At 44.2% G+C, this 24,755-nt stretch overlaps 3 protein-coding genes across 5 annotated transcripts in view; 1 reads left to right on the forward strand and 2 right to left on the reverse strand.

Annotated features, from left to right (window-relative positions):
- LOC117145227 (DNA replication licensing factor REC) lies at window positions 1-8,631 on the forward strand. Its single transcript, XM_033310802.1, has 2 exons — window positions 1-2,322; window positions 7,791-8,631. The coding sequence occupies exons 1-2, from the start codon at window positions 56-58 to the stop codon at window positions 8,173-8,175; spliced, it is 2,652 nt and encodes an 883-aa protein (XP_033166693.1). The 5' UTR covers window positions 1-55; the 3' UTR covers window positions 8,176-8,631.
- Window positions 2,328-6,895, reverse strand: LOC117145228 (nose resistant to fluoxetine protein 6). The gene is made up of 8 exons (XM_033310803.1): window positions 6,488-6,895; window positions 5,280-5,575; window positions 4,279-4,444; window positions 3,447-4,150; window positions 3,189-3,382; window positions 2,788-3,128; window positions 2,583-2,725; window positions 2,328-2,511 (listed from the first exon to the last, which is right to left on the reverse strand). The coding sequence occupies exons 1-8, from the start codon at window positions 6,567-6,569 to the stop codon at window positions 2,407-2,409; spliced, it is 2,031 nt and encodes a 676-aa protein (XP_033166694.1). The 5' UTR covers window positions 6,570-6,895; the 3' UTR covers window positions 2,328-2,406.
- Window positions 8,528-24,755, reverse strand: part of LOC117145226 (alpha-mannosidase 2) — a 19,492-nt gene continuing 3,264 nt past the window's right edge. Inside the window, exons 1-5 of one of the 3 annotated variants that reach the window (XM_033310801.1) lie at window positions 21,419-21,837; window positions 13,196-13,704; window positions 11,117-13,136; window positions 10,516-11,059; window positions 8,528-10,456 (exon numbers count right to left, since the gene is read on the reverse strand). In XM_033310801.1, coding sequence (XP_033166692.1) covers window positions 9,685-10,456; window positions 10,516-11,059; window positions 11,117-13,136; window positions 13,196-13,609 — 3,750 coding nt within the window. In that variant the 5' untranslated portion in view covers window positions 13,610-13,704; window positions 21,419-21,837 and the 3' untranslated portion in view covers window positions 8,528-9,684. Of the gene's footprint in view, window positions 10,457-10,515; window positions 11,060-11,116; window positions 13,137-13,195; window positions 13,705-20,176; window positions 20,300-21,418; window positions 21,838-24,755 lie in introns of those variants that run through there. The other 2 variants (XM_033310799.1, XM_033310800.1) reach the window with 2 other exon arrangements.

The following is a 24,755-nucleotide window of genomic DNA, read 5'->3' on the forward strand; positions in this document are numbered from 1 at the left end:
ATGTGTATCATCTCTATTAAAAAGCGGGTAAATTTGTAAACTTTTCCGAGCTGAAATGAATCCCAGGGGGCCTTCCCGGGGAGGCGCCCCCTCGCGATTCGTGCGTGGGCGTGGTCGCGGAGGCGGAGCCTACCGTCCGTATTTCTACTTTCGGCGCAATGGACGTGTGATCCCAGCCGGAGGCAATCGACAACCCAACCAGGGGGAACCTGGAGCACCAGACGCTCCGTCTGTTCCGCCTGCAACTCGGCAACCCAGGGGCTGGAGCCGCCCAGCCGGCAAGCGAGGACGCAATGCTCACTTGGACTGCAGCTTTCTGCGGCCGGAAAACTACGCCGCACCAGAAGACGGACTCCAAGTGCAGAGCATCGCGGTGGATAATCCACGGGCTTATTCCGGCTGGCGACTGTACTTCTTGCGCGAGAAATATGAGGAGGGCAACGAACTGGCCACAAGGATAATGGCCGTAGAAGCATACTACCAACGTAATCCTCAAACCTTCGATTTCGTGATGATACGGGATCGGGGATTCTTTCCCCTCTGCGCAACAGGCATCAAATCAGATGCCCAGCTGAAAGAGGTGTGGCCCAGTTTGTCCGCAGACATCCGGGAGCACCCGCTTCGTACGCTGGGCACCCTGTCGTTGGCCATGCACACTGTGGTCGTCAACCATCAGCTGGACTGTAATGATTCCACCACAGCTATGGTGTCCACTCCGGAACAGTACGTCCTCCCAACCTCACGGGTACGCAAGATCTACGCACGACCGGAGGATTTTGTACCTGTAGAATCAATAGAAGGAATAAGCCATTCCCGAGTGGACACTTTGTTTTCCATCCGGGGCTTTGTCAGCAATGTGGGCGAGCCTAGCTTCAGCCTCACGTGGCAAGCCTTTCGCTGCAGTCGCTGCCAGATGGAGATTGCCATGCGCCAACGGGGAACCTTCCAGCCACGTCCTTATCAATGCAAGCGGTCGGAGTGCGTGGCTCGTGACGAATTTGTGCCTCTTCGCAGCTCCCCATACACCAGGCTTTCAATCCGACAGATTATCCGCGTGGAGGAGTCCAGTTTGGACTTGGTCCACGACTTTGAGACCAGCATGCCTGCAGAAATGGACGTGGAGTTGCGACATGATCTAGTAGATGCTGTGCGTGTCGGACAGGAGGTCGTGATAACTGGCATCCTTAAGCTGCAGGAATTGGGCGACGACACTACCACTGCAGACACCTCCAACCAGATGCAGCCCTATCTCAAGGCAGTCAGCATTAGGGATGCGGGCAGCATCAAGCGGGAGTTCAGCGAACGTGACTTGGAAGCGATTGCCATGATCAATGCGGAACCCAACAGCTTTAAACTACTGGTGCAATCCATTGCCCCGGAGGTGTACGGACATGAGCTACCCAAAGCCGCCTGTTTACTATCACTTCTCGGCGGGAAAGGAGCGGAATCTGAAGCCATCAACGTGCTGCTGGTGGGTGATCCCGGCATTGGAAAGACCAAGATTCTGCAAAGTTGTGCTCAGATCGCTGAACGTGGTGCTCACGTGAGTGGAAAACGTGGGGCTCAATCCGCACAACAACTGGGTGTTACATTTGCTGGGCGGAACAAGCGTGTGCTACAAGCGGGTTCCTTAATGATAGCCAGTGAAGGCGGTCACTGCACCCTCGACGATGTGGATAAACTTGCGTCCAAGCAGGCCGTACTGTTACAGTGCCTACAATCAGAGGAAGTAAATCTTCCACTTGCAGGCGCCTTTGCCTCATTCCCGGCGCAACCTTCGGTGATAGCCTGCGCTAATCCACAAAGAGGACAGTACGATGAGGGGCGCGACCTTTTACAAAATATTAATATTACTCCCTCTTTGCTTCGGGAGTTCCATTTGGTCTACATATTATTGGACAAGCCCTCGGAGAGAGATATGTCGCTTACTGCCCATGTGAGGGCTCTCCACGCGGGCGCTAGGAATCGAGCGAGAATTGCAGCCCGCTATGCTCTTAAGCCCAAAACGAGCGACTCCATGTGCGAGGTCAGCTTTAATGTGTCGGCAGCGGGAAGAGATGATGACACAATCAAAACGGAGGACGATAATGACAGCATTATGCAGCAGGATTACGATCTAGACAAACGTCTGGAGGTACTTCCGGAGGAGGGGGAATTGGACCTGATCCCGCCCATACTGATTAAGAAGTTCTTGTCCTATGCTCGCCAGGAATTAAATCCGGTCCTAAACGAGGACGCCAGCAATGCTGTTCTGCGATACTTCCTGGAGCTCAAAGAAAGCTGCAATCTCGTTGAAGGCGTTTCCAGCCAGATTAACGCAGGGTAAGTGCAATATTTTGGTGACGGGTTTATTTAAGTTATGTTTTTTATTCTAGTTATAAGTAATCTATAAGTTAGGACATTGGGCTACCTCATAAGCTTGAGGAAGGAGGAGACGGGAAGCTCCAGAAAGATGGCCAGCAAGAAGGAGCAGAGATAGGACACGGTCACCGTAAAAAAGATGAAAGCAAACTGTAGATAAGATAGGAACAATTTGAGTTACATAAGTTCCCATTCCTATTGAATGCCAGAAGTGAGCTCACCATCATGCCCGTGCCAAAATAAATGGGCTCCCGCACTGTGGCCAAGACGATTCTCGCCACAAGGAGGTGGACGATGAAGGCTCCATAAGTGAGTCGTCCCAAAATGCGGAAAATGGGCAAGCAGCAGAACTTACGGAAAATCCCTGTGAAAGCAAAGTAAGATTTGCCAAGGATATACCAAACATATCTCGCAGTTGATACTTACATCCCACTTTGCTGGCCATGCCCACGATGAAGATTCCCAGCCCGAAGCCCCAAATGTTTCGCTGCAGGCCGGCATATAAGGCTCCCCAAATTGCCGACGGCGGCACGTAGTAGTGCTGGAAGATGGGATGAGCACTAAACAGCCATAGAATGCCCACTGGAATAAGTGTGAACCAAAGAAGCTGGAAGCTCTTCAACTCCCGTAATTTGTATTGCTTCAATGCCAACTGATCGTAAACCAAAGCGGCCAGGACTCCACAGAAATAGGTACCGAAGTTCATTAAGGACGACGTGTAGAACTCGGTGAACTGACGATCTCCGATAAAGGAATCCTTCTGGGTTCTGTTTGGTAGATGGGTAGAATGATAGTAAGTAGTAAAGTTTTTGATTTCGATCACTTACTGTGGCGTGGGTACAAAAATGGGATAGTAGTTCCTGGCATAGGTGAGCACCATTGGCACGACCACAAAAAGACCCAAAATGCCCGCATAGAGCTGTTTGCTCCATCTGACGAACCGATGACCCAGCATCAGCAGCACCAAGCTGAGCACAAAGGAATGAGTATCCGCTGCCAAGTACCAACCTTGTAGCAGGCACTTCATCCCGGATGGAATTTAAAGTGGATTAGATAATAAATTAGATGAATCACTCACTACTTACCCGCTCATCCGTGCGTACGAAGTTGTTGATGTAGAGCAGATTGGTCCACCAGTTGCGTCGACAAGCCAACTGCTCCCGCTCAAAGATGTGCCGCCACAGAGGACCTCCGGCGTTCTCGAAGTAAACGCCACTCATGAGCAATACGAAGGCATATGGAACAGTCAGCCGGATGTATCGGAAGATGTTGAACTTGACAAATAGCACAGCATACTGGCCGAAGCTCCAGGTGTCCTTTTTAGATTCTAGCGAACGGGAAACGGCCAACCAGTTAATGGTAAGCAACAAACCACTGATCACAAAAAAGGTCACAGTGATCAGTGATCCCGAAACGAGTAAAGTGCCCGCTGCCGTGTGAAGCAGTCGCTCGGGATCCTGCGGATTGCTGATGGCGCTCTCGTAAATCACCCAGTTGGTGTGCGCAAATATCACCATGAACATGGCGAAGAACTTGAAGCAGTCGAGGAATCTCAACTCGCGACCGATCTTGCCACTTGGCTCCTGATTAAGTCGGTACCAATTGCGGGCCACCGAGAAGGTGAGCAGCACCTGTTGGGCAGTGCTCTTGGGCGGTGTCTTGTAGTGATCTCGCTCCTTGAGCATTTTGTCATGACGGCCTCGCTTCAGATGCAGATCCACTAAGCTACCCAGACATGCCAGGATCAGTAGAGTGCCCAAGATTCCGTAGAAGGTCAGGTTCCACGCATCTAAAGCCGAGAAGGAATATTTATTTAACCAGTCGTTAGTATTACCTCATCGCCATTAAATGCATAACACTTTTTGGATGCTAATGCAAATAAACATTATTTACACAATGATATAATCTGTGACTCACCATCTTCCACCTGCTGTCCCGCCTCATCGCAGTACTCCACCACGCTCTTGGCCAGCACCCCGAATCCACGACGCTGCAGCCGCCAGTTCAGGCAGGCATTCGTCAAGCGCTGGTGCCGTTGGCGGTTATTGGCTTCCATCGAGAACAAGTCCAGATATACGTTCACCTGCCGAATATTGCATCGACCATGGAGAGATCATTAAAATACCCAAATGTCAACGTCAGGCCCTTGGCCTTGAAAGAAATGAGTTCGATTTGATTTGATTGAATTGGATCGAATTTCGCTGTCTGACCGCCCATTTCCATTTTTGGCCAACGCCTAAGCCAATATAAGCGCTTTGTTTAATCAGCCATCGTAAATGCATTTTGATGGCGACTGCATCAATGGCATCGCCACACCATTCCCCATTCCCCAATCCATCTCCCATCTGCTGGCAGCACCCATTGCCCCGCTATCCGATGTTTAATCAGCGGATTTTCCGGCTGTAATTTATGCAATATTTATAGGTAATGAAGATACAGATCACGCATTTAGCCAGAGGCGTCTGCAAGGGGGATCTTTGAAATGGGATGTTTTCTGTTCATTTCGAGGGGCCCTTGAAATTGGCCACTTTCAAAAAACAATAAACCTGTTTATAAACATACTCGAATATTTAAGAAGTTAAAACATGATAGCTCTTCATTGCAAAAACAGATATAAACCTTTGCATATGCAAATCACAAAGATGTGAACTTAAACCCCCTTTACTGCGCCACTGACCACCTAATCTGCAGCTCGAGGGGAGCGCGAGTTGAATAAACTTTGGCGCTATTATCCCGGCTTCTGTGTCCGATGATTGTTGATTGACCATTACGGCCGACGCCTCGGCCAGCGGATGGGTTTTGAAATATGTGTATTTGTATCTGTATCTGCCCAGCAGCGAGTTCGAAGATTGAATTAAATCGATCGTTAGCCGCAGCTGAATCGCTACCAATGAGGTGACACCTCCGTGTGGCCTTACCTTCGCATTTTCCGATAGCAGGCCGGCTTGCAGGGCCTCCAGTTCGCTTTTATTCAATCCGGCCAGAGAAGCCTCACAATCGCGCAGGCAGAGACCGAAATAGAGCTGTCGATGATCGAAGTGATGGCGATCGTACTGCGAAATCTCTGCAATTGCCCGCCATGCGGCCACCGACTCATCGGGCTGGACTTCCGCGCGGACGAAGCAGTAAGTGGATGCCTGGCCATTCAATTCCTGGAGGCAACGATCATAGTCATCCAAGTCGTACAGCGGAGGCATCTCATAGAACTGCGTCACTGCAAAGTGGAAGGGAAGGGAGCAGATCAAGAAACCATATGGTGAATCAGTCGGATAAATCGGCTCATTAGCGGGAAACAAGTTTCTGAACTGGGCAGGTCCTTTTTTCGCTAGAACCGCAGTCCGGGTTCATTGGCTGGTCAGTCAAGTGAAAGGAAACTAGTTTCCTTTGCCCGGGCTTGAACTTGTTTTGCATTTGCTGGAAGATTCTTCTCCATTCCGATTGATGGAATCAACCAAACAAGCACATGTCAATATTGTAATCGTTCCGCCTTTTGTTTTTTTTTTTTTTTGCTGGTCAAGTGCGAGTGCCTCAATCTCTTGGCAAATTCCAGACACTCTGGCTGAGTTAATTGTTTGTCAAAATACTGCTCCGTCATCGAATTTGTACACCGAATTCGGGAGGGGAACTTTTGGCGCAGAACACGCAAATAGGCGGATCAGGTGCATATTGGGATAATGCCAGCGTTGGCAAAGTGTTCTATAGTTATATCGATTGACAAGCATAACATGCAATCTGAACAAATGGAACTGCATAATGGTTCTCAATTTGTTGGCTTAGAACTTCCCCGTTGTCAAAGGAAGCACGAAAAACGCTTATTCAACTTGCATTAATCATGGGTTTTACGTGATTTGTGGTTTTAACTACGCTGTAATATTTATTTAATATATATTTACAAGCTCTATAATTCGCCTATAACTCTAGTTACTCAAAGAAGAGAACTCACTTATTAGGTTGCGAAATTGTTGATTTGCGAAGAGTATTACAAATTCTGCTTAGCACAAGGCTTCCTACAGCATTTACCTATTGCTAGTCTGATTATTTAACAACTATCAGAACTTTTAATAGGCTCATAAACAAAATTAACACGGAACATAAATCTTTCCCATTGATTGTAATACACACTTACTGTTCAATTGAAAGCACTGCGCAGCCGTAAAAGTGGCTGCTAAAATCACGATGTGAAGCATCATCGTCGTTATGGGATGCATCGAATCGCCGATCGTAATGCACCCTCTAATTGATTGTCTTCGACTCTTGGCCCTTTCGTCACTCGAACTCCAATCAAATGCAACGCCAGCGCACCAATAACAATAAGAAGCGGAATTTCATCAACCGACGCGGCTCGAGGTAAATGAAGCAAAAAAACAAAGCAGATGACCACCAGACCCAGGGGCTTCTGCTGTCCGGCCAATGTCGATGTTAGGAAATGCACTTTTGGCCCAAAACCCAATCGAAACCCGACCGAATGGAATTGATCCGCCAGCTAATGAACCGTTTGCGCCAACGTGCGAGCCGAGAATGAAATGCGGTCCGAACAGATGCGTGCGTCTAGGGCCTCTGGATGAGATGGGGCTTCGCTGCCCAGGCCTCTGCCTCTGCCTCTGTCGATGCAGTTGCTGTAATGATGATGGGTTTCAAAACTCCCCCGAGAAATGCGTTGGTTTCCGAAAAATAAAATAAAAAGGCAAAGGCGAAATGCGTTGGAACATGTTCGATGCTGGGCTCTCCAGTCGCCCACATCCAACTGATTTATGATTGCGTTTCGGGTTTCCGATCCAGTTAGTGTTCATTGGGCATCAGTGTTGTCCACTTATACCTCTTCTTGTTTTGGTGGAAAAATATCGAAAATTAGCTGGAATTTTAAATGAAAAATCAAAAATTTTTATTTAAAGCCAGAATAAAGCTGGATTGGCAACAGAGTTGGGCGTGATGTTACGACCAGCTGGGCAGGTGACTTAGAAATACCCTTAAAATAGTCATCTGCCAAAACAAGTTTTCGGCAAATATGGAGATACATATATTATCATGCTTCTGAAAAGAACTGTTTACCTACGGCGTAGATGATGGGGAAAACAAGATGCGAAATTAATTGGGGGTCAAGAAGATGAGGCCCACGTACGGCCTCGGGACCCTAATTATGAGAACTTTGCTGAAGATGGAAACGGAATGGAATACACGTTTGAAGAACTTTTGGCAAAAGGGCAGAAATCAAAAGACTTAGGCAACAAACTTGCTTTATGAATGTGACCCATATATGTACATGTTTACTTACTATAAAAATACTAATCTAAATAAACTAAATAAGTTGTTCACAGTCGGCTCGTGTTTCATTTATGAAATACGTAAAGAGCATTTTATACAGCTGTAAGATATATTTAAAAACCTTAAATTATGTGGTAAAACTTATATTGGCTTATTCTTCTTGTAAGGCAACTTCTTGGGATAATTCACCTGTCCCAGGCACGTGCTCGCCTGGATTTATCCCACGTGGTCAACCCGCAGCACGTGCGCGATGTGATCGCCCTGCTGACCGAGAGCATCACACAGACCAGCCTCAAGGAGGGCTACAGCAGGCCCGGAGCTCGTGGCGCTGGGGGAGGAGCCGGAAAGAGCGCTCAACTGCGCAATTTTTTGGAGCTTACAAAGAGACGTTCGGCGGCATTGGGACGACGCATCTTCGAATTCGATGAGCTAAAGGAAATCGGAACCCGGGCTGGCATTTTGTCCGGCTTTAGCCAGCTGGTGGAATTGGCAAACCTGGGTGGCTATTTGCTCATGAAGGGCGCAAACATGTACGAAGTGGTTCCGGACTAGGCAAATGACAAACGAGAGTGCCAATATTTGGCTAACGTCTGTGGTTTTTGTTTCTGGTTAACTATAAGTTAAGTGGGTTCCAAAATGAGGCAAGCCGTCTAGTAATTAATAATAAATGCTATGGAAAACATTTTTCTGTTTAACACTCACACCATTACGTTGTAGTTCTGGTTATATTGATTACATTTTTATAAAGTTGAATATAGTAAGCATACTTTTGGGACCATATTAATTTTACTTTTTCATATTCTTGCCTAATAGTATTACTGAAAAATATGTGAAGATGCTTTGCCGTAAGATAGTAAGAAAATCCTCTCGGAGTATTTTTCAATTACAAACTCACATTCCACAATTGGTTTCATATAATACTTTATTTTCTTGTATCCATAAAATTAGATATATAGTAATAAGTTTATATAAATAAATACACAAAACAGTTGTTTTCGTTAGAAGTAATCCATCCCATCGTTCGCCTTTTTATCCCACTTTCGGGATATTCTACAGTTTATGTCTTGCTTGCTTTGAATGCTTTGTTTCTGAAGTCAGTAGTAACTATTTGAATGACTCTCGTATACGACAATACCAGAGCTGAGAGAGGGCTTAGCTTAGATCTAAGTGGTTTATCGGATATTAGAGCTATTTTTACCGTGCCTGGAAATCCTATTCGACTATTTACAATATTGCTAGTGAATGTAATGTAATATTTGGCTTATACTTTTGCTACCCCGCTACGTTGCTCGTTTAAAACTTATATCCTACATACACTTGTGTTTTGGTTAATTCTGGATAAGGGCTAGGAGTGAATAGAATAATTGAGATTAATATTACATGCCAATTTTGCAATCGTTTTAGGCTAGTCAGTCTAAACAAATCGATGCGAACGCTAATCGCGCAAACGAAAACGAAAATTTATTTAATTTGCTCTCTAAATATTTCATTCTAAAATCAAGCTAGTTCTTAATCTAAGCTGTTTCATATTCATGGTGCGATTTAGTTCGAGATTATTGCACATATATTTTAGGGTATGAAGCTGGGAGGCTTAAGCGGAATGCATTGCTCAGGGCAGTCGAGTTGGGTATTTTGGCCTATTGCATTAAGTTTGGGTGGGTCGATTTGTATAAATAAAGAGTTAAGAGAATTTCTGACTAACATGTAGGTTGTAAAATTATACCTTTCTGAATGAAATATACGTGTTTAGAAAAGTCAACAGGTAACTAGTCGTAGCCTCGTTTCTTCTTTCGCTTTGACCTTTTAAACAGACGAACAGGATTCGAATTAGTCATTAACTTTCATTCTACATGAATCAACAAAAAAAAAACCTAACCACCCTATTGTATGTTTATAACTATGTCGTGTGCTTTGTACTTTCAAAACTGTTGGAGACAGACAGTAGACGTGACGAGAACTAAATAAAGCTGAAAACTTTGCACTTGGCGTTTACCACTAACTATTAGAACTAAACCACAAATAAATATGATAACCATTTCCGCTAAATATACTGCAGCCACCTTATACCTCCGAGCGGAAAGTAAGGTTGAAGGTGCGCAGCTCCATTGGTTCCAGACTGATCTCGGCCAGAGAGCGTATGTGGAAGCTCTCCCTGGACGACTTCTGCTCCGTCCCCGTCAAGCTGGTGGCTTCGATCGTATGCAGGCTGAGCCGACCCAGCTGCACATTACCCAATCCCTTGCTGGACAGGGGACATATGGCCTCCATAGACAATTCTCTGCCAGCGCTTACACTGCAATCGAATCCTTGGCGATGCAAAACTAGCAGCGCCGAGGCGGACGGAAACAGTTGCAGCTCCGGATCGGATAGGGTACGCAGGGTGGTCAGGTGTACGTCACAGGGCAGCGGTCCCTTAGGCAAAAGCCTGACCAAAGGCAGCAAGGCAGCGGCCAGTTCTGGCTGCTCCAGGTTGCTTACAAAGTACAGATTCGGCGGGTAACGTAAGGCATTTGCCAGCTGCTGCGCCTGCTGACTAAGTACCTTGTAGCTCGGTGGCTGTGTCACATGCTGGCCAGCCGGGAGGTCCTCCACGAGCAGCCAAAACTTGTGCCGCGTCAGACGGCTGTCCACGACGCCTTCGCCCATTCCCCGATAATCGTCGTACAGGGTGCGCCGATCCAGCATAACCTCCAGCTGTCCAGGCTCATAGCTGGCCGCTCCTTGCGCATGAGTAGTCAGCAGGGTGAGGCGAAGGCGACTGTCCTGAATAAAAGCTCCCGAGGTGATCGGGAAGTAGTTGCCCTCGATGCCAATAGCCGGCACTTTGATACGTCTAAAAGTGTGGAGCACAAAATTAGAAAGTGACTTTGGGTCCTGAGTTTCTCGACTTACTCATGATACTGGAAACCGTTCTGATCGCTGTAGAACACGGGAAGCTCCGGCATGGTAGCCGCATCGGCCGGCTCCTTAAGCGGATCCCGCTGCATCGGAGCTTGAGCTATATTATCTATGTTGGTGACAAATCGCATAAACAACTCCGTCTCCCGATTCTTGGGTGGAGGCTCGAAATCTATATCATTTTCAACATATATCGCTGCATCCAGGTGAGTTCTCGTGTTGAAGATGCGCACCGTGTGCGCCAAAAAGGGTCCATAAATGACAGTCACATCACTGGCTATGGGACCCGAGGTGATAATGATGCGCATGTCCGTATAGCCCTCTAGCACTTCCTTCTCGGCCTCACTTTGTTCGGGATCGGTCTTGAAGAGATATGCACCAGAGTGGAATTGGGCGCTGCGGTAAGCGGCAAACTTGATGTTGCACTGAAGCGGCTTGAGCAACTCCTTCTTCTGGTTCTTACGCGTTATGGTCTTCAGAAAACCGCTCTTCTCGTCGAACAGCAATCGCATGTGAGGATTCTCCAACTGTATATCGCCTGCAAAACGAACGTTATTTTAACTTTTTCACTTAATTTATTTTATTAAAAACTCACCCGCTGGCTTGCCACGCGCCTGAAAAACTGACGTCGGTGAGGATTCCGTTTCTTCGGGCGGACTCACTGATGCTGGTTGCGATTCTGTGCAATCGTCACAGTATATAGTTGCTATGTTTCGCTTGAAGTTAACCTCGTCCACCTGTACCCGATAAGTGCTCAGCGATAAAGGTTCCAACTCCGCCACGAACATCACCTCGAATTGGCGCGTTGAGGTGCGAATGCGACCCACAGTGCCCGATACGGATGTGCCCAGACCCTGTTCGTAGGTATCGGTGATGTTCCACACTGGATTGATCTGGATGTGATTCAATTCTACACCCTTGTCGTTAAGTATCTTTACATTAGGATGTTGTACGCGTAGTGTAACGACTTCGAACCGCTTCTGAGCCAGCGAATTGTATAGCACAAAGCTGCCTACCGAACCGGTGGAAGATAACCCACCGGCTCCGCCTTCTCCCGCCTGAACAGTGGGCGTGGACTCGTCACCGTTGGCCATCTGGATTGGCATCTTGCGCGGCAGCTTGTTGAAGTTGTCCCGTTCAAATTCACTGAGCAGAAAGCCGTGATGTCGAGGCTGTCCCTTTTGTAGAAGGAGCTCAAGGCAGGATTCCTGCATCTTGACCATGTTCTGCGTGCTCTCGAACAGACGCATTGCATAGTCCCTCATTACCGCTGCCTTGGATGTACCAGTGATGGCATCGTGGTGCTGGAACAGCCCCAAATTTCGCCTGGCATTAATGATAAGCTCATAGTTCTTCTCGTATATCTTAATCGCGTTCTCTCGCTTTGCTTGGCGAGCAGTGTTATAAGCCAGGGTGAAGACAATTTCAGCAGATCGCAGCTGATGCTCCAGCTCTGAACTCAGAAGCTTGTAGAACGGACGCGTGGTGAAGTAACCGGACCAGTAGGCAGGCCTGCCCTCCGAAAAGATATCGGAATAAACAAAAAAGTCGCCCTTAAAGGTGGGAAATCCTGGGGTATGATCCTTCATGCGCTCCTTGATGGCCTCGAAGTAGTCACTGGGAGTGCCAAATCGGATATCAGCATTGTAAAGCCTTCGATTGGCCATGATATGATCAATTAGCTTCTTGTAGTTCTGATACTGCTGATCCACCTCGCGATCTTTGTTGTATCGGAAATCATCGCCAACTGGAATGAGGGCCACATTATGTGGATACAACGAGGCAGTCCTGGCATATTGCTCCAGCAGCAGCTGCGCTTTTGACTCTAGATTATCGTCTGTAATGAACTGCGCCTTAACGGAGTACTCGGTGTACTCGCCTGGAATTTTGCGAAAGTCGAAGTTTAGACAGATGAAGGGATGTGGGCCACACGATCCCTTAATCGAGTATATATCGAAGGGCATGTTGTGAGTGAGCAGGCTACCAGCTGCACTATCCTTGTCTTTTCTACTTCTCCAATAGGGTTTCCAGATGAAGTCACCCGACTGCTGGCGAGCAAACCACTGCTTCCAGGCGTAATGAATCCTCTGGATGATGGTTCCCTCGAAATTCGCTCCGGACAGCAGATAAGGCACCGTGCTGCCATGCCCAAATGGATCTATGGACCAGCCCACTTTCGGTGTGACATTCAGGTTGTTTTTTAGCCACTGATGGCCCTCGATGAGCTGGTCTAACATCGGATAGATGTGGACATTCGCCTCATCCGTCATCACCCATCCACCGGTGGTGATTTCAATGCGACCAGCGTCGATCAAACGCTTTAGTGCCCGTTGCTTGGTGGGATGCGCTTGATCCCACCACAGCTGAAGGAAGCTGATCTCCGACCAAATGAACGTCATGTCCGTGTATTCCTGCATCTTGGTCACCAGTAGGTTAAGGATCTGCCGGGAATCCGATTGGAAGTAGTTGGTAAAGGTCTTTAGCCAGCCAGGATCGTTATGGGAGTGCGGCACCACTATGATCTTCAGTGGCGGGCGCTGTTTGTCCTTCTTCTGCGCATCAAATCGCTCCTCAAAGCCACGATCCCAGTACTCCTTCGATCGCATCCATTCCGGCTGTAAGAAATTGTTATTATTAATGTGTTGCTTATGATGACAGTAGAGCTTCTTCGTACCTGAAAGTCAAACTTGCTGTGCTCCTCGCTAGCCGTTATGTTTGTATTGCTCTGGATCAGTTCATAGCACTTGTCGCCCCAATTGCTGTTGGCGTACTGCTCCTCTGATTGCTCCTCCGGCGATACCGATGTTTGCGCCGACTTTGTTTCCGAGGATCTCTTTTGATTTGAGGCGATCACAAGGTGCTGCTTCTGTTGGTGGATGATCGAGGACGAACCTCCGCCAACGCTGAAACCAGTTAGGCCATTAAGTGGTGATCCCCGCAACGCCGCCGATGGGGCACCCGTCTCGGAAATGGGCGTCGGATTGGGCTGGCCAATGGAGATGTAGTAGAGGCAGAGCAGGATCGTTACGAACGCCGATAGCAGACCGATGCAGCGCGCCGATCCGCGGCGAAAGAGCTTGAACGACATCCTCGTCAGTGGACTGCGCTTGCTTGTCGCCGGCTGGGATTCCCCGGAAAGATCTCGCTGCTGGGCTTCTTCTTTACTTTGACTGTTTTCTACATCTGAAACGGCATAAAGAAATGTATTATAGATAGCCCATGGGAAGAAAATATTATTACATGCCATGATTGTTTAAAAAGACTCCCTTTGTTTACTTGCACTGCATTTAAGCCTAAATAACTAGCATTTATGCCGTTTATACATGCACAAAACGTTAAGAATAGGTAGCTAACCACACATTTATACCAAGCTGAATCCTGCATCTGATTTTATTTTCCCCTCACTAATCCTGTCTGGGCTGTCCTTGCCGCAAGAGTGTTTGAATATTTCATACGGAAGAGGGCAGGAAGTTTAGTCGAGAATTTAATTAAACCATAACAAGTGCGAGGAAGGGGAAAAGTGCCTGGGGCCTGGTGTAAGGAATGCATAAATGCTTGTCAGGAATATGTGAATGTCCTTGCCTCTTAAATTAAAAACAAATAAATTTGCTATAGAACGGAATAGATAAAGAAATGACAATCCTCTGGCCACGTTCTACTGCCAAATGTCAAAAACATACGAATTTTGAATTGGAGATAAAAAATATGTAGAGATCTATAATCTTCTACGATTCGTGATTAAGTTCAAAGTTCAGCACAGAAACGTCAGCATTTCCGGATTGCCCAAGCACGCAAGTCAAACTAACGAAACGAACTATGCAAACTGCAAACTCAATCAAAAACTCTTCACATGTTCGCAGAACTTTTCGCAATGATGAAATTATTGCATAGTTTGCCACAAACTTTTACCACCATAATGGAGCTATGAACTCCACACAATCCATGGCCAACCCATTGCGGCCAAATAAATTAATGGCCCACAAATGAGAGACAAAAAAGGCATGTTAAACAAGTTAACAATTTCCACAGCTGCACATGATTTATTCACTTTTATTTGCCATTCGCCATAATTTAGGTTTTTATTTCAGTTCGACACGCAGAGAAGAGCATTATCTCCTGTCCACGGAACATTGAATTCAATTTAATTAAAATTTAAAATCATTTAAGGTCCGACGAGCAGCAGCATCGTTGCATCCATTCAAATGTTCCGCTGGTCCGAAAAAGGGGTCCTATGCTAATCAGCGGACATTAACTGATGTTGCCACTAGCCACCACCTGTCACCCAACGGACCCAACACATCCCCCCACGCACACAACCCTGCTCCAACCGCTCTTATGGTAATTTAAGCGGTTCCCCTGTCCCAAGAGCCCCATTCATTTCCCCCATTCATTTTTGCTCCACAGTGAAATGTGTGGCAAGTGTGCTGCAGGAAAAAAAAGAAAAATAATAAAAGAACAGAGAAACCAAAGCTTAAGCCCTCTAGAAAATGCTCAGGATGGGAGAAATTGTTAGAGATTCTGGTTTGGAGCGTTTTGATATCTCTGCTGATACTGTAAAACTTCTCAGCAGCAACAATTCCCAACAAAGTTTGCCTCAATTATTTCAATTAGTCGAATATTTTCACTTCCTTCCGACCAAGGAGCTAAATAACTTCCTGCCCAAAGGAAACCAAACCGAAGATGGCAAGCGTCAACTGCTCCGGGCAGCTCGTCCTTGACCCCCATCAAAACGTTTTCCCAGCACATTTATCCTGCATAAGTGCACAGAAAAAATAGGAGGCCATCTAAAGTCTGTTTGTAAACAGCACTTTGTTATCTCCAGCAAAAAAATGGCAAGTTAAAAGTTAAAAAAGCGTTTAACTTTAGTTAGTAGTTCATGTTATAATATAATTTAGTTAACATAAATAATATGATTTTCTTTTCAGTGTATCTATTTTGGAAGTACTACGAATTTGCATCTAGCTGCTGTCATCACGAATTTTGAGAAGAGTTTTCAGGCAAATTTGATTCCATTGCAAATTGCACTTTGTCAACCATTTTGTCAGCTCCGAATGGATGACAACCTTCATCTGGGAGCCGGCACGTCTAGCTCCTTCGGTTTCCTTTGACGTGTTATCCTTTTTTTTCCTCTGTGGCTGCTTTCCGTCACTTTTCTCCTTCTGCCCAATATAATTTCGAATTGGAAAATGACTTTGTTTTGCTTCCTTTTGCCTTGGTTCCTTTCCTCTTCTTTTGCTGATTATGGGCGTTCGAGTTTGTGTGATATTCTAGCCATCCCCATTCAACAGAGGACCCAACTCAAAAAGTCAGCTTTGCTGATATCCTAGTTCCTTTTCGTCCTTGCCCTTTGCTCTGCTGTTTTCTTTTTCTTTCCCCCCATTGACCCCCTGAAATCCCCCGAAGGAGCTTAATTTCGTTTGGAGTTGCAACTTGAGGCGCCCATGTGAATGCTTTCAATGCAAATGGATATACATATTTGCCACCCAGTTGAGTGGCAAACATCAAGGGTATGTGCGCGGGTAGTTCGGTTTAATGGCTCACATGAATTACTTGTTTTTTCATTTTGTTGATGGGCGTGTTTATATTTAACTTATATTAGTGTTGGTTCTGAAGTAAATAAATACTTTACGATATCAAGGGGTATCTAATAGTCGCATCCCCCGATGCACATTGTGTCAATGATGTATTGGTTGGTTCGCTTGCCTTTCTTTGTGCTCCTGCCAACCAAATTTGTAGTTTGTGTATGGAAAACTTTTCTGAAAGCCCTACGAATCAATTGTAAACTTTGCTGTTAGCTATTTTCCTCTTTTTATAGGTGCAAGTAGAACTTTTGTATCGCTGTTATTCAATTTCATAATACTTTTCCAATCGAATTTTAGTTTACAAACTTTTGCTACAATTGAAAAGGGAAACAAATTAGTCGCTTTCTGCTATTATTTATGTTGGAACATAATCACGATCACGACACCTTTTAAATTGCAAAAAAAAATAGTCATTTCCTTTTAATTAAAAGTTTCTGGCAAAAATTTAATTGAAAGTCACTGCAATCACCTAAGAAGGCCGAAAAAGAGGGCCAAGAAAGAGGCCAGAAGGCAGAACTGTGAACGTAAATTCAGTTCAAAAATGGTAAACGTTGGAGGGCCAAAAAACAACAAGAGCAAAAACAATAGTTTGCATAAATGGCACGGAAATTGCAGCTGCAGCTGAAGGCAAAAGGAAAAGAGGGCCTCAACAAACTGAAACGGTTAAAAAACTGTTTTCTTAGCGGCAAACGCAAAAAGTTCCCCAAAAAATAGCAAAGAAAAAACGTAAAGTGGAAAACGATTCGAAGTTTTTATACCCTTCCATAAGCATATAGAAATGAATAGTAACCAAGTTATATGATTGCTTTATATTAGAGCATAAAAACAGCTCAGTAGTTAATAGTTGCATAAATAGGCTTTTAGCAAACCTTTATCTTTATCTGAACTTAAGTTCTGCATTTATAAAGCCTATAAGAACACTCAAACGTAGTTGAAAACTTAACCAAAGTATACTCAAGGAAATTTCAACTCTGACTTTGGACTTTAGTAGTGGCAGCTGGGTTTCCCTTTGCTCCCCTTTTCACGATGTCAGAGAGATGATGAGAGCCATGCCATAGGGGCAAGGAGTTTAGCAAGGTCCCCAGAACTTTACAAAGAGTTCATGCTTTTTTAATTAAAGAAACTAACGTTGCACCAAAGCGACTGAAGCGACCGAAGGGGCGCAGATGGGCGTGGAGGGGTGAACAACCAGTTATGGCAATTTTCCGGAGCAGATGAGCATGGGTAATGCGCCGGTTAAGCCGCCAGTAGAGCGTGTGGGCTTGGCATGTGCCCACCATACATATAATCATATGAGACTCAAAAGAAACAAGCCAAAAAATAAAAAAAATAACTTGAGACCAGCCGGGCCAAGTTGGGCCAAACTATAGCAGGTCATTAGCATAGTCAGCGAAGCAAAAACCAAAATCAGGCCTACAAATGATGAGTAGCTTCGGGTGGGGGCGACATATGGAGGGCAATTGCCAGAGGAAGTTGTCAAGATCTGGCCTAAGATTACTGCAATCAAGATTGTTCCACTTTTCATTTCGGATTTTATAATTGCATTTTAACCATCAAAAGATGCATAGCAGTAAATTATGGGTCCACTTTGAAAATTAAGGAGATTTTCCGAACTTTACTTAGATTATAAGTTAGTTGAACAGTAGTTTATGGAAAGCAATTAGCTTTTATTATGGGTAATTATATATAAGTAAGGTGCTACAACTATCAATTACTTATATACTTATAAATAATGTTGGGCTTAGAGACTTTTTCCTAATTTTCAACATAATTTAATTTTATACTTTTTTAATTTGTACCTACCCACGATGTCTAAAAATATTACTCTTCTGTTGGAAACCTCATTAAAACCTACCCGTTGTGTTCTTCTCAAGATTTATGCTTTTCTATTTTATGTTCCACACAACACATAAAACAAAGTCGCTCCCCACATATCGCACCTTTTGTGACTCACCCACAATTGAGTAAATGGAACCAAAATAAAAAACATTAGAAAAAACCTCTCCTGCTGCTGAAGGGCCCCCTGTTAATGGCAAGCCAACGAAGCGAACGAGGAAATTTGGGGGTTGGGGATACGGAGGAGCATGGATGTATGGACATACATATGTAGCCATGGGACTGGATGCCGTTAGACAAGCAGAACTTTGGAGCTAGCCCGTCGAATTCACAGTTACTCACTTATGCAGCGATGCCATACGTGACATATGGACAAAGGTACATAAAAAAAAAAAAAAAAACATTACTTGGCCAAAAGCACGACCAGTCCGGACCATAGAGGGATTGCCTGGCATGGTGGGAGGGAGCAACCAGCGGGAGTAGCGCCAATGTTGATTAAATGTCAACAGGAAAAAACAATACACGAGCGGAGCTCTATATGCGATACTAACCAACATCCATATCGATGGGTTTCCACGATGCCCACAGGAATTGGAACCCATCAATGGTGTGGAAAAAGTCGCTCCTCGATCGCTACGGTTTATGGTTGATTTCCTCTAGCGGTTTCGGTTATTAAGCAATCAAAACTCATTTGCTAATATCTGCAATTGATTGGGACAAAAGTGGCCCACAAAGAGAGAGATAAACAGAAAGCTCTTCCGTTCCGGCCACTTGAACACTAATCAAATAGACCACGGTACATTTTGCCAATTAGGTGAGTCCAATTGATTTGCCACTAATTAATGAAATCGCTATGCAAGCCGTGTGGATTGCGCCAATCGGATAAGTGCCATAAAAAATAATTTAACCCTAAATACTAAAGCTAAAACTACTGAAATTAGCCTTCTTTTTTATGATTATGATGCATTTAAACTTTAAATGCACATTCATAGTTACTTTCTTTGTCCATTTGAACAATTTATGATTCCATTTGTTGGGGGTTCCCCTATTAGTTTATTGATATGGCTCGGACTAAGATCCTAACGCCAAAAGCTATAAAATGCTTTAGATGCTGACTAAGCACAAGTCGCCTCATAAAATGTGCGTCTTTTTTTTCCACCCGGAACGTGAGACTTTTTACATTGTGCGGATGGTTTTGAGTTGGTCTGGGTCTGGTTTTTGCATTGTTTGGCGAAAAGTACGCAGAGGAAAATGAAATGAAAATTAATTCTTGTTTTTGTTTTCCATATTTTTCACGCGAGACCAAGACAAAAGGAAAATGGTTAGCAGTGCGAACAATAACAACGTTTATGGCTTTGATTATGAAATTTTCCGTTTCAATTTCATGGAGCTAAACGGTGGGAAAAGACTCACTCCCCTAGATTGTGATGTATATAAGGCAGGTTTACAGTTACACCGATCGCTTCCATATAAGCAGAAATGACTTGGGTCCTCATATGGTGGGAACTTGGAGTGAATTGGAAGCCCCCGCTCAAGCGGTTTGACACCATTCGCTCCCCCAAAGATTCCAGATACTGGACTGATGTGAAGTGGGTCTATTGTCTCCTTTCTGTTTACCCAACGAAATAAAAGTTCTGACTCACTGTTGGTTTAAAGTGTTAACTAATTGCGAGCTTGAAGTTAATGAAGCCTACAAAGCGGATTTCCTTTAAACTACGAAGAATTTCTTAGGATGTTTAAGAGCCACAGACCGTTTTAAACCACAAGTTTTGGTATAAAACTGTATGTTCTTTATAAGCCTTTGCTCTCTTAATTGTTATATATTTCAACATCATCATCATCACATCATCAGAAAATGTGCTCATTATGAAATAAATAAATAATTTAAATTAAACGATGTCTATGGCTACTACAAATTTGCAATCGGAAATGCATTTCTATTTTTCTAATAAACATTTTTCGCTTCGATGTACAACATTTAAGCTTGTATTATTTTTAATTAGCTCACATAAATAACAACATAATTTATGGTTCTGTTCATATCTGGCCTTTTATTTCATAATTGTCAGTGCCAATTAAATGGTGTTTGAATAAATGGCTGCTAGCAATTTGTAAATTGAATTATTAATTGCTAAATGGTTGAGAATAAACTGCTAAAATCTATTGTTTTGTTTGCCATGTTAAGCTTAGACACGAATGACATTTTCTGAAAATTCTGTGGCTTCATTTTCACTCACGTATCAATTGTTGCCTTCCGCCAATCGATTTCCAAACGAATTCCATGGCGACTGTTGAGAGAAAACCCAATTTCAATGTCCACCGATGATTGGCCAAAGATGACCATTTAAGCCCAGAGCGGGTTCTGCACTATTTAGAAAAACGATAGAACGCCAGCTTATTACTACAGCTGCTTTCGTGTCCGCTAACCAAGTGTAACTGTGGCCCTAACCGTATGACACATGGCCAACAGCTAGCCGTGGCTAACTGGGATAAAACTGCGATAATAATGGAACATCCATCCGGAACATCCATCAGCGACGTGTCCCATACGTTTTGGCCAATTCATGGCGCACTCCCCGCTTGTTGTTTTTCTTCACGCATCATTAGCAGCCGCCTTGTACTAATATGTACTATATATTATATGTATACGCGATGGTTCCAGCCAGATCTCCATGTCGGGCGGATGGAGGATCGAAATCGAATGATTACTTTGTGCGAGTCGGTTTATGCGGTAAAGCGATACGATTGCATGATGACATGACATCGCAATAACCAAAAACCTGCCACCGGAAAATTGACAGCACCGGCACGCCATCCATCCGCCAACCAAAGTGGATAAGGGGAAATTTGAGTATGAACTAATGGAAATAAATAATAACCGCATGGAGTCGTAGTCGAAGTCGGACTTCCATCCGCGACTCTTGTCTTTGTGGGGGGTCGCGTTTGATTCGGCTAATTTTAGTGGCACGAAAGCGGGAAAATACACTTATCGTGGAAATCGATACACCAGCTGTCTTCAGTGACAAGCGGCCGGGAAATTGAAAGGGGAATGATCCCCAACAGCTTGTGGCAGAAACCTGAAACTTATGGCATCAACTTCATCTGGAATGATGAAGATATTCATGGGCACTACAAAGAAATGCTGATTAAGATGTGTGGCTTTAAATTAGTTTGAAATTTATTGCGAGCTTTGTTCAGAAAAAGAAAAAAGATTGCAAGGAAATCCAAACTGAAATGCTTAGTAACTAGTTTTTTAACAATAAAAATGTACGCTTCCGATTAGTACTAGCTCTTAGAAGTTTCATTTAACATTTCCCTCTAATAAGGGATAAAAGCAAAAACTATTTAATCTTAGCATCGTGAATCACCTAAGAAAAAGAAACCCATTTTACAGTCGCGTCCCAACATTTCTCATTGTTAGACCTTAAAATAAACTGCAATTTACATGTCTATTACATAAACTTACATTACCAACTTACACACGAAACGGGATGGCAAAAAGTCCTTTCGTCCTGGCGCGGAACAAGGACAAAACACATAAATCAGCGCCTGCACACAGACACACACACAACCACACCACCAAACGGACACTCGCAAAACGCTGGGCTAAAAGTTTTTCCTTGTCTCACACAATGCAGCAAGAAAAAGGATGCGGAAAGTTGCCACGTTTTTCTCGCTTAATTTAAATGAATGCACGTCGGATTGAATCCTTTATTGGCTCCGAATGGAATACTCGTAATTAGAGACAAAGCTACAAAGCCATTGTTGACCTTTCACTCTGATTTGCTGTAACAATCGCCCATCCTCCCTCCAGTCTTCCCTCTCAATTTATTTGTATTTTTCCACTCGCGTTGTCCTTGCCGGCGAGTAAAGGATCAAATGGAACAGCTGTCTCTGCAGGAGCCCAGCAACGCACCCACTGCCAGCGACCGAAAGCAACTGAGCCGCGAAACGAGGAGCCTCAGGAATCGTGGCAGGCTCTCCTCTCCGCCGGAACTCGGGTTGTGTTCGGGTCACCTCGGCTCGTTAGCAGCCGGCAATTGCAGCAGCAGCAGCACCAGCCACACGCCCCCCGCCCCCGCCCACGAGTGGAGGTCCCTTCGCCAGTGTTGTGCACTTGGACATAAAAAAACATAATATAATATAATATAATATCATATTTAGTATATATAATGTACTCAATCTGTCTAAGGGAACATTAAACCACCGAAAATGTCTGTAGATATCATGATTGAAAAATATAATCAATCCATTGTTTTCTCTTTTTCCACATACAGTATGTCAAGAAACTGTTTACGCACAGTGCGTAAACAGTTTCTTGACATACTGTATGTACATAAATACCATTGTAAAAAATGGTCAAAAATATAATGCCACAGCTATAAAGTTATTTCTCAAAACTATACATTTGCCGGTTTTGATAAGCAAATGATCTCTGAGGAATCATTTACTATTTGGGGAAACCAAAAAATGTGTTGATTAAGCAAAGTGCTCGTTGATAAGAAAGCAAACTTCAAGTAAACACTATAAACTTTATAAAAAAAAAGCTTCTTTTATCTGTATACCATAGTTTTATTTTTTGTTGATTCCGATAAAGCAGAATGCCGAACCATCTGTTTGAAGTATTACAAATGAAATATTTTTAGTTAAAGATTTAATATTTTATTTTAGCCATAAGGAGCATCACTAGCATGGCAGCTGCGATCTATTCGGCCAAGTTGTTGCTGGTTCTTTTCTGTTGGCCAGTTTTGGCTTTAGTATTTGCTTTGTCGGCGCCGTCAACATCAGCGCCATGTAGTCACAGCCCCCCCCCCCCCCCCCCCCCCCCCCACCTGTAAGGATCCAACAACACCCCACCCCCTCCACCAGGTCAGCCCCCTTGGAGCGCCTTGGAGTGCGAAGGTGTTCGCCAAATCGCCCCTTTTTCTCATCTTGACTTGGAGCAGCAGCTGGAATTACTTTTGTTTTACAACTGGTTGAGGTGGGAAGCATCAACTGGGATTCCCGATGGTTCCTCCTGTTTGTCAAAGGAAGGAATTGCTTTGGGTTGTTGCTTTGTACTCAAGTGTTGACAGCTGTACTTATTAATTATTTCTGTTCCTTCTTGCGATTATTTGAAGAAGAAATCCAGTGATGACTTGTAAGAAAAATGTTTAAGTAAGATTTCTAGGGTCATATAGATGTCTAAGATTCTGTGCTACTGCATGATTAAATCTATATGGTATTTAATAGATACTTATACTAATATTGTGTTTAGAATGTGAGATACTTCTCTGCTATCTTTGCCTTTCTAAGATGTTCCTTTTAACCACTTTCACAGCTCCTTAAAAATTCATTTGTGTGCAGTTCATTTCCACTATCTTTTATGGCATTTTAGTTTGCACATAATATTTTCTTTATTTGTTGTAAAGTTCTTGAACGTCTTTGGCTATTGGCGAACCCATTTTGGTTCCTTTACAGCCACAACGTGGAAATCTTTACTATGGCATTGGTCTGCGAACTCATTTAAGGTGCCTTTCCCTGTCCAAAATCGAGATCAGGAAATTAACAAGCACTTCGTTCGCTTAATCCTTACATGTAACGCATAAGAACTATTTAATGATTAAATGATTTAAAGGGCAATACTTATATTAATACTAAGAATACTAAGCTCGAGTTGTGGAAACTCGACTAGTTTTTTGGTAATTTAAAAGTTTACGCATGGTGAGCTAATGAATGTCAATAGTTTCAGTTACAAATCTTGGAGCATGGCTTTTGTTTACCCTCTGGAGAGCACTAACCCTCGACGGACTTTCAGCACTTTTTCTCAGCCGACTGCCAGCGAGCAATTAACTTTGAAAAATGCCTGGAAACAAGTGGCAGGAGCGGGAGCAGGATAAAGCCAGGAGGCCAGGTCCCTGATGGCTGATGAGTGATGGAGGATGGGTGGATGGATGAAGTGGGAAGAAGTGAGGAGAGTGCAGCTCGAGTGGCTGACTTGGCTGGCAGCTTCAAGTGGCGAATAAGCTCTCCTAAACGGGACAAGACAAAGGAGCCCGACCAGAACACTGAAGAATGCTCCTCCAAGTAATCCCAGTAACTTCCAGCCATTTTAGTTGGGAAAAAAATGGGGGTGTTGTGGGGCGGAAGGTCGTTGTTTATCGATTGCCAAGTAAAAGCAGCCATAAAAGGCAACACCAAGACCATGGAATGGCGAACAAAACAGAGACGGAAAAGAGAGCAATCGAGAATTGGCACAGGCCCTTGAAAAAGTTGTTGTCTTCAGTGCTCAGTCCTCTGTTTGTTGTTTTGCTCTTTGTTGCTGAGTATAAGCCCACGCAAATGAGACGACGCCGACGAAGATGGGCCACAAAGGCGATGATGATAATTATGATGACGGCCACGGAGCAAGTGCAAGTGAAGGCATTAGCAGGATGGGCACGACACATGGAGCGGGACCAGGGTTCTGGAATTAAGATCAAAGTCTGGCAGACACTACAGATAATCTTTTACCTACCAAAAAGCTGCATGATGGCTGTATTTACAAAGTTCTAATTGACAGATAACTTATTTTACAGCGTTATCTGCAAGAAGTTTCTATGGTTTAATGGCCTAATTTAAGTTCATGTATCCCAAAAAAGTGTAAAGAACTATTTTCTATGAGTTTCCTTTCGAAAGGACCTTAAAAATTGATTTATTTACCAATTAATAAGCTTAGCAATAATATGGAATAGCCTCATATGATTGAAGTTGAAATCAAAGGACAAATTTTATGGAAATCTGTGATCCTTAAATACCAAGCATCTCTGCTGATAAGTGATTCGTTTTAATTCATAC

Source organism: Drosophila mauritiana, chromosome 3R (assembly GCF_004382145.1).
Source record: "Drosophila mauritiana strain mau12 chromosome 3R, ASM438214v1, whole genome shotgun sequence".
NCBI lineage: Eukaryota > Metazoa > Arthropoda > Insecta > Diptera > Drosophilidae > Drosophila > Drosophila mauritiana.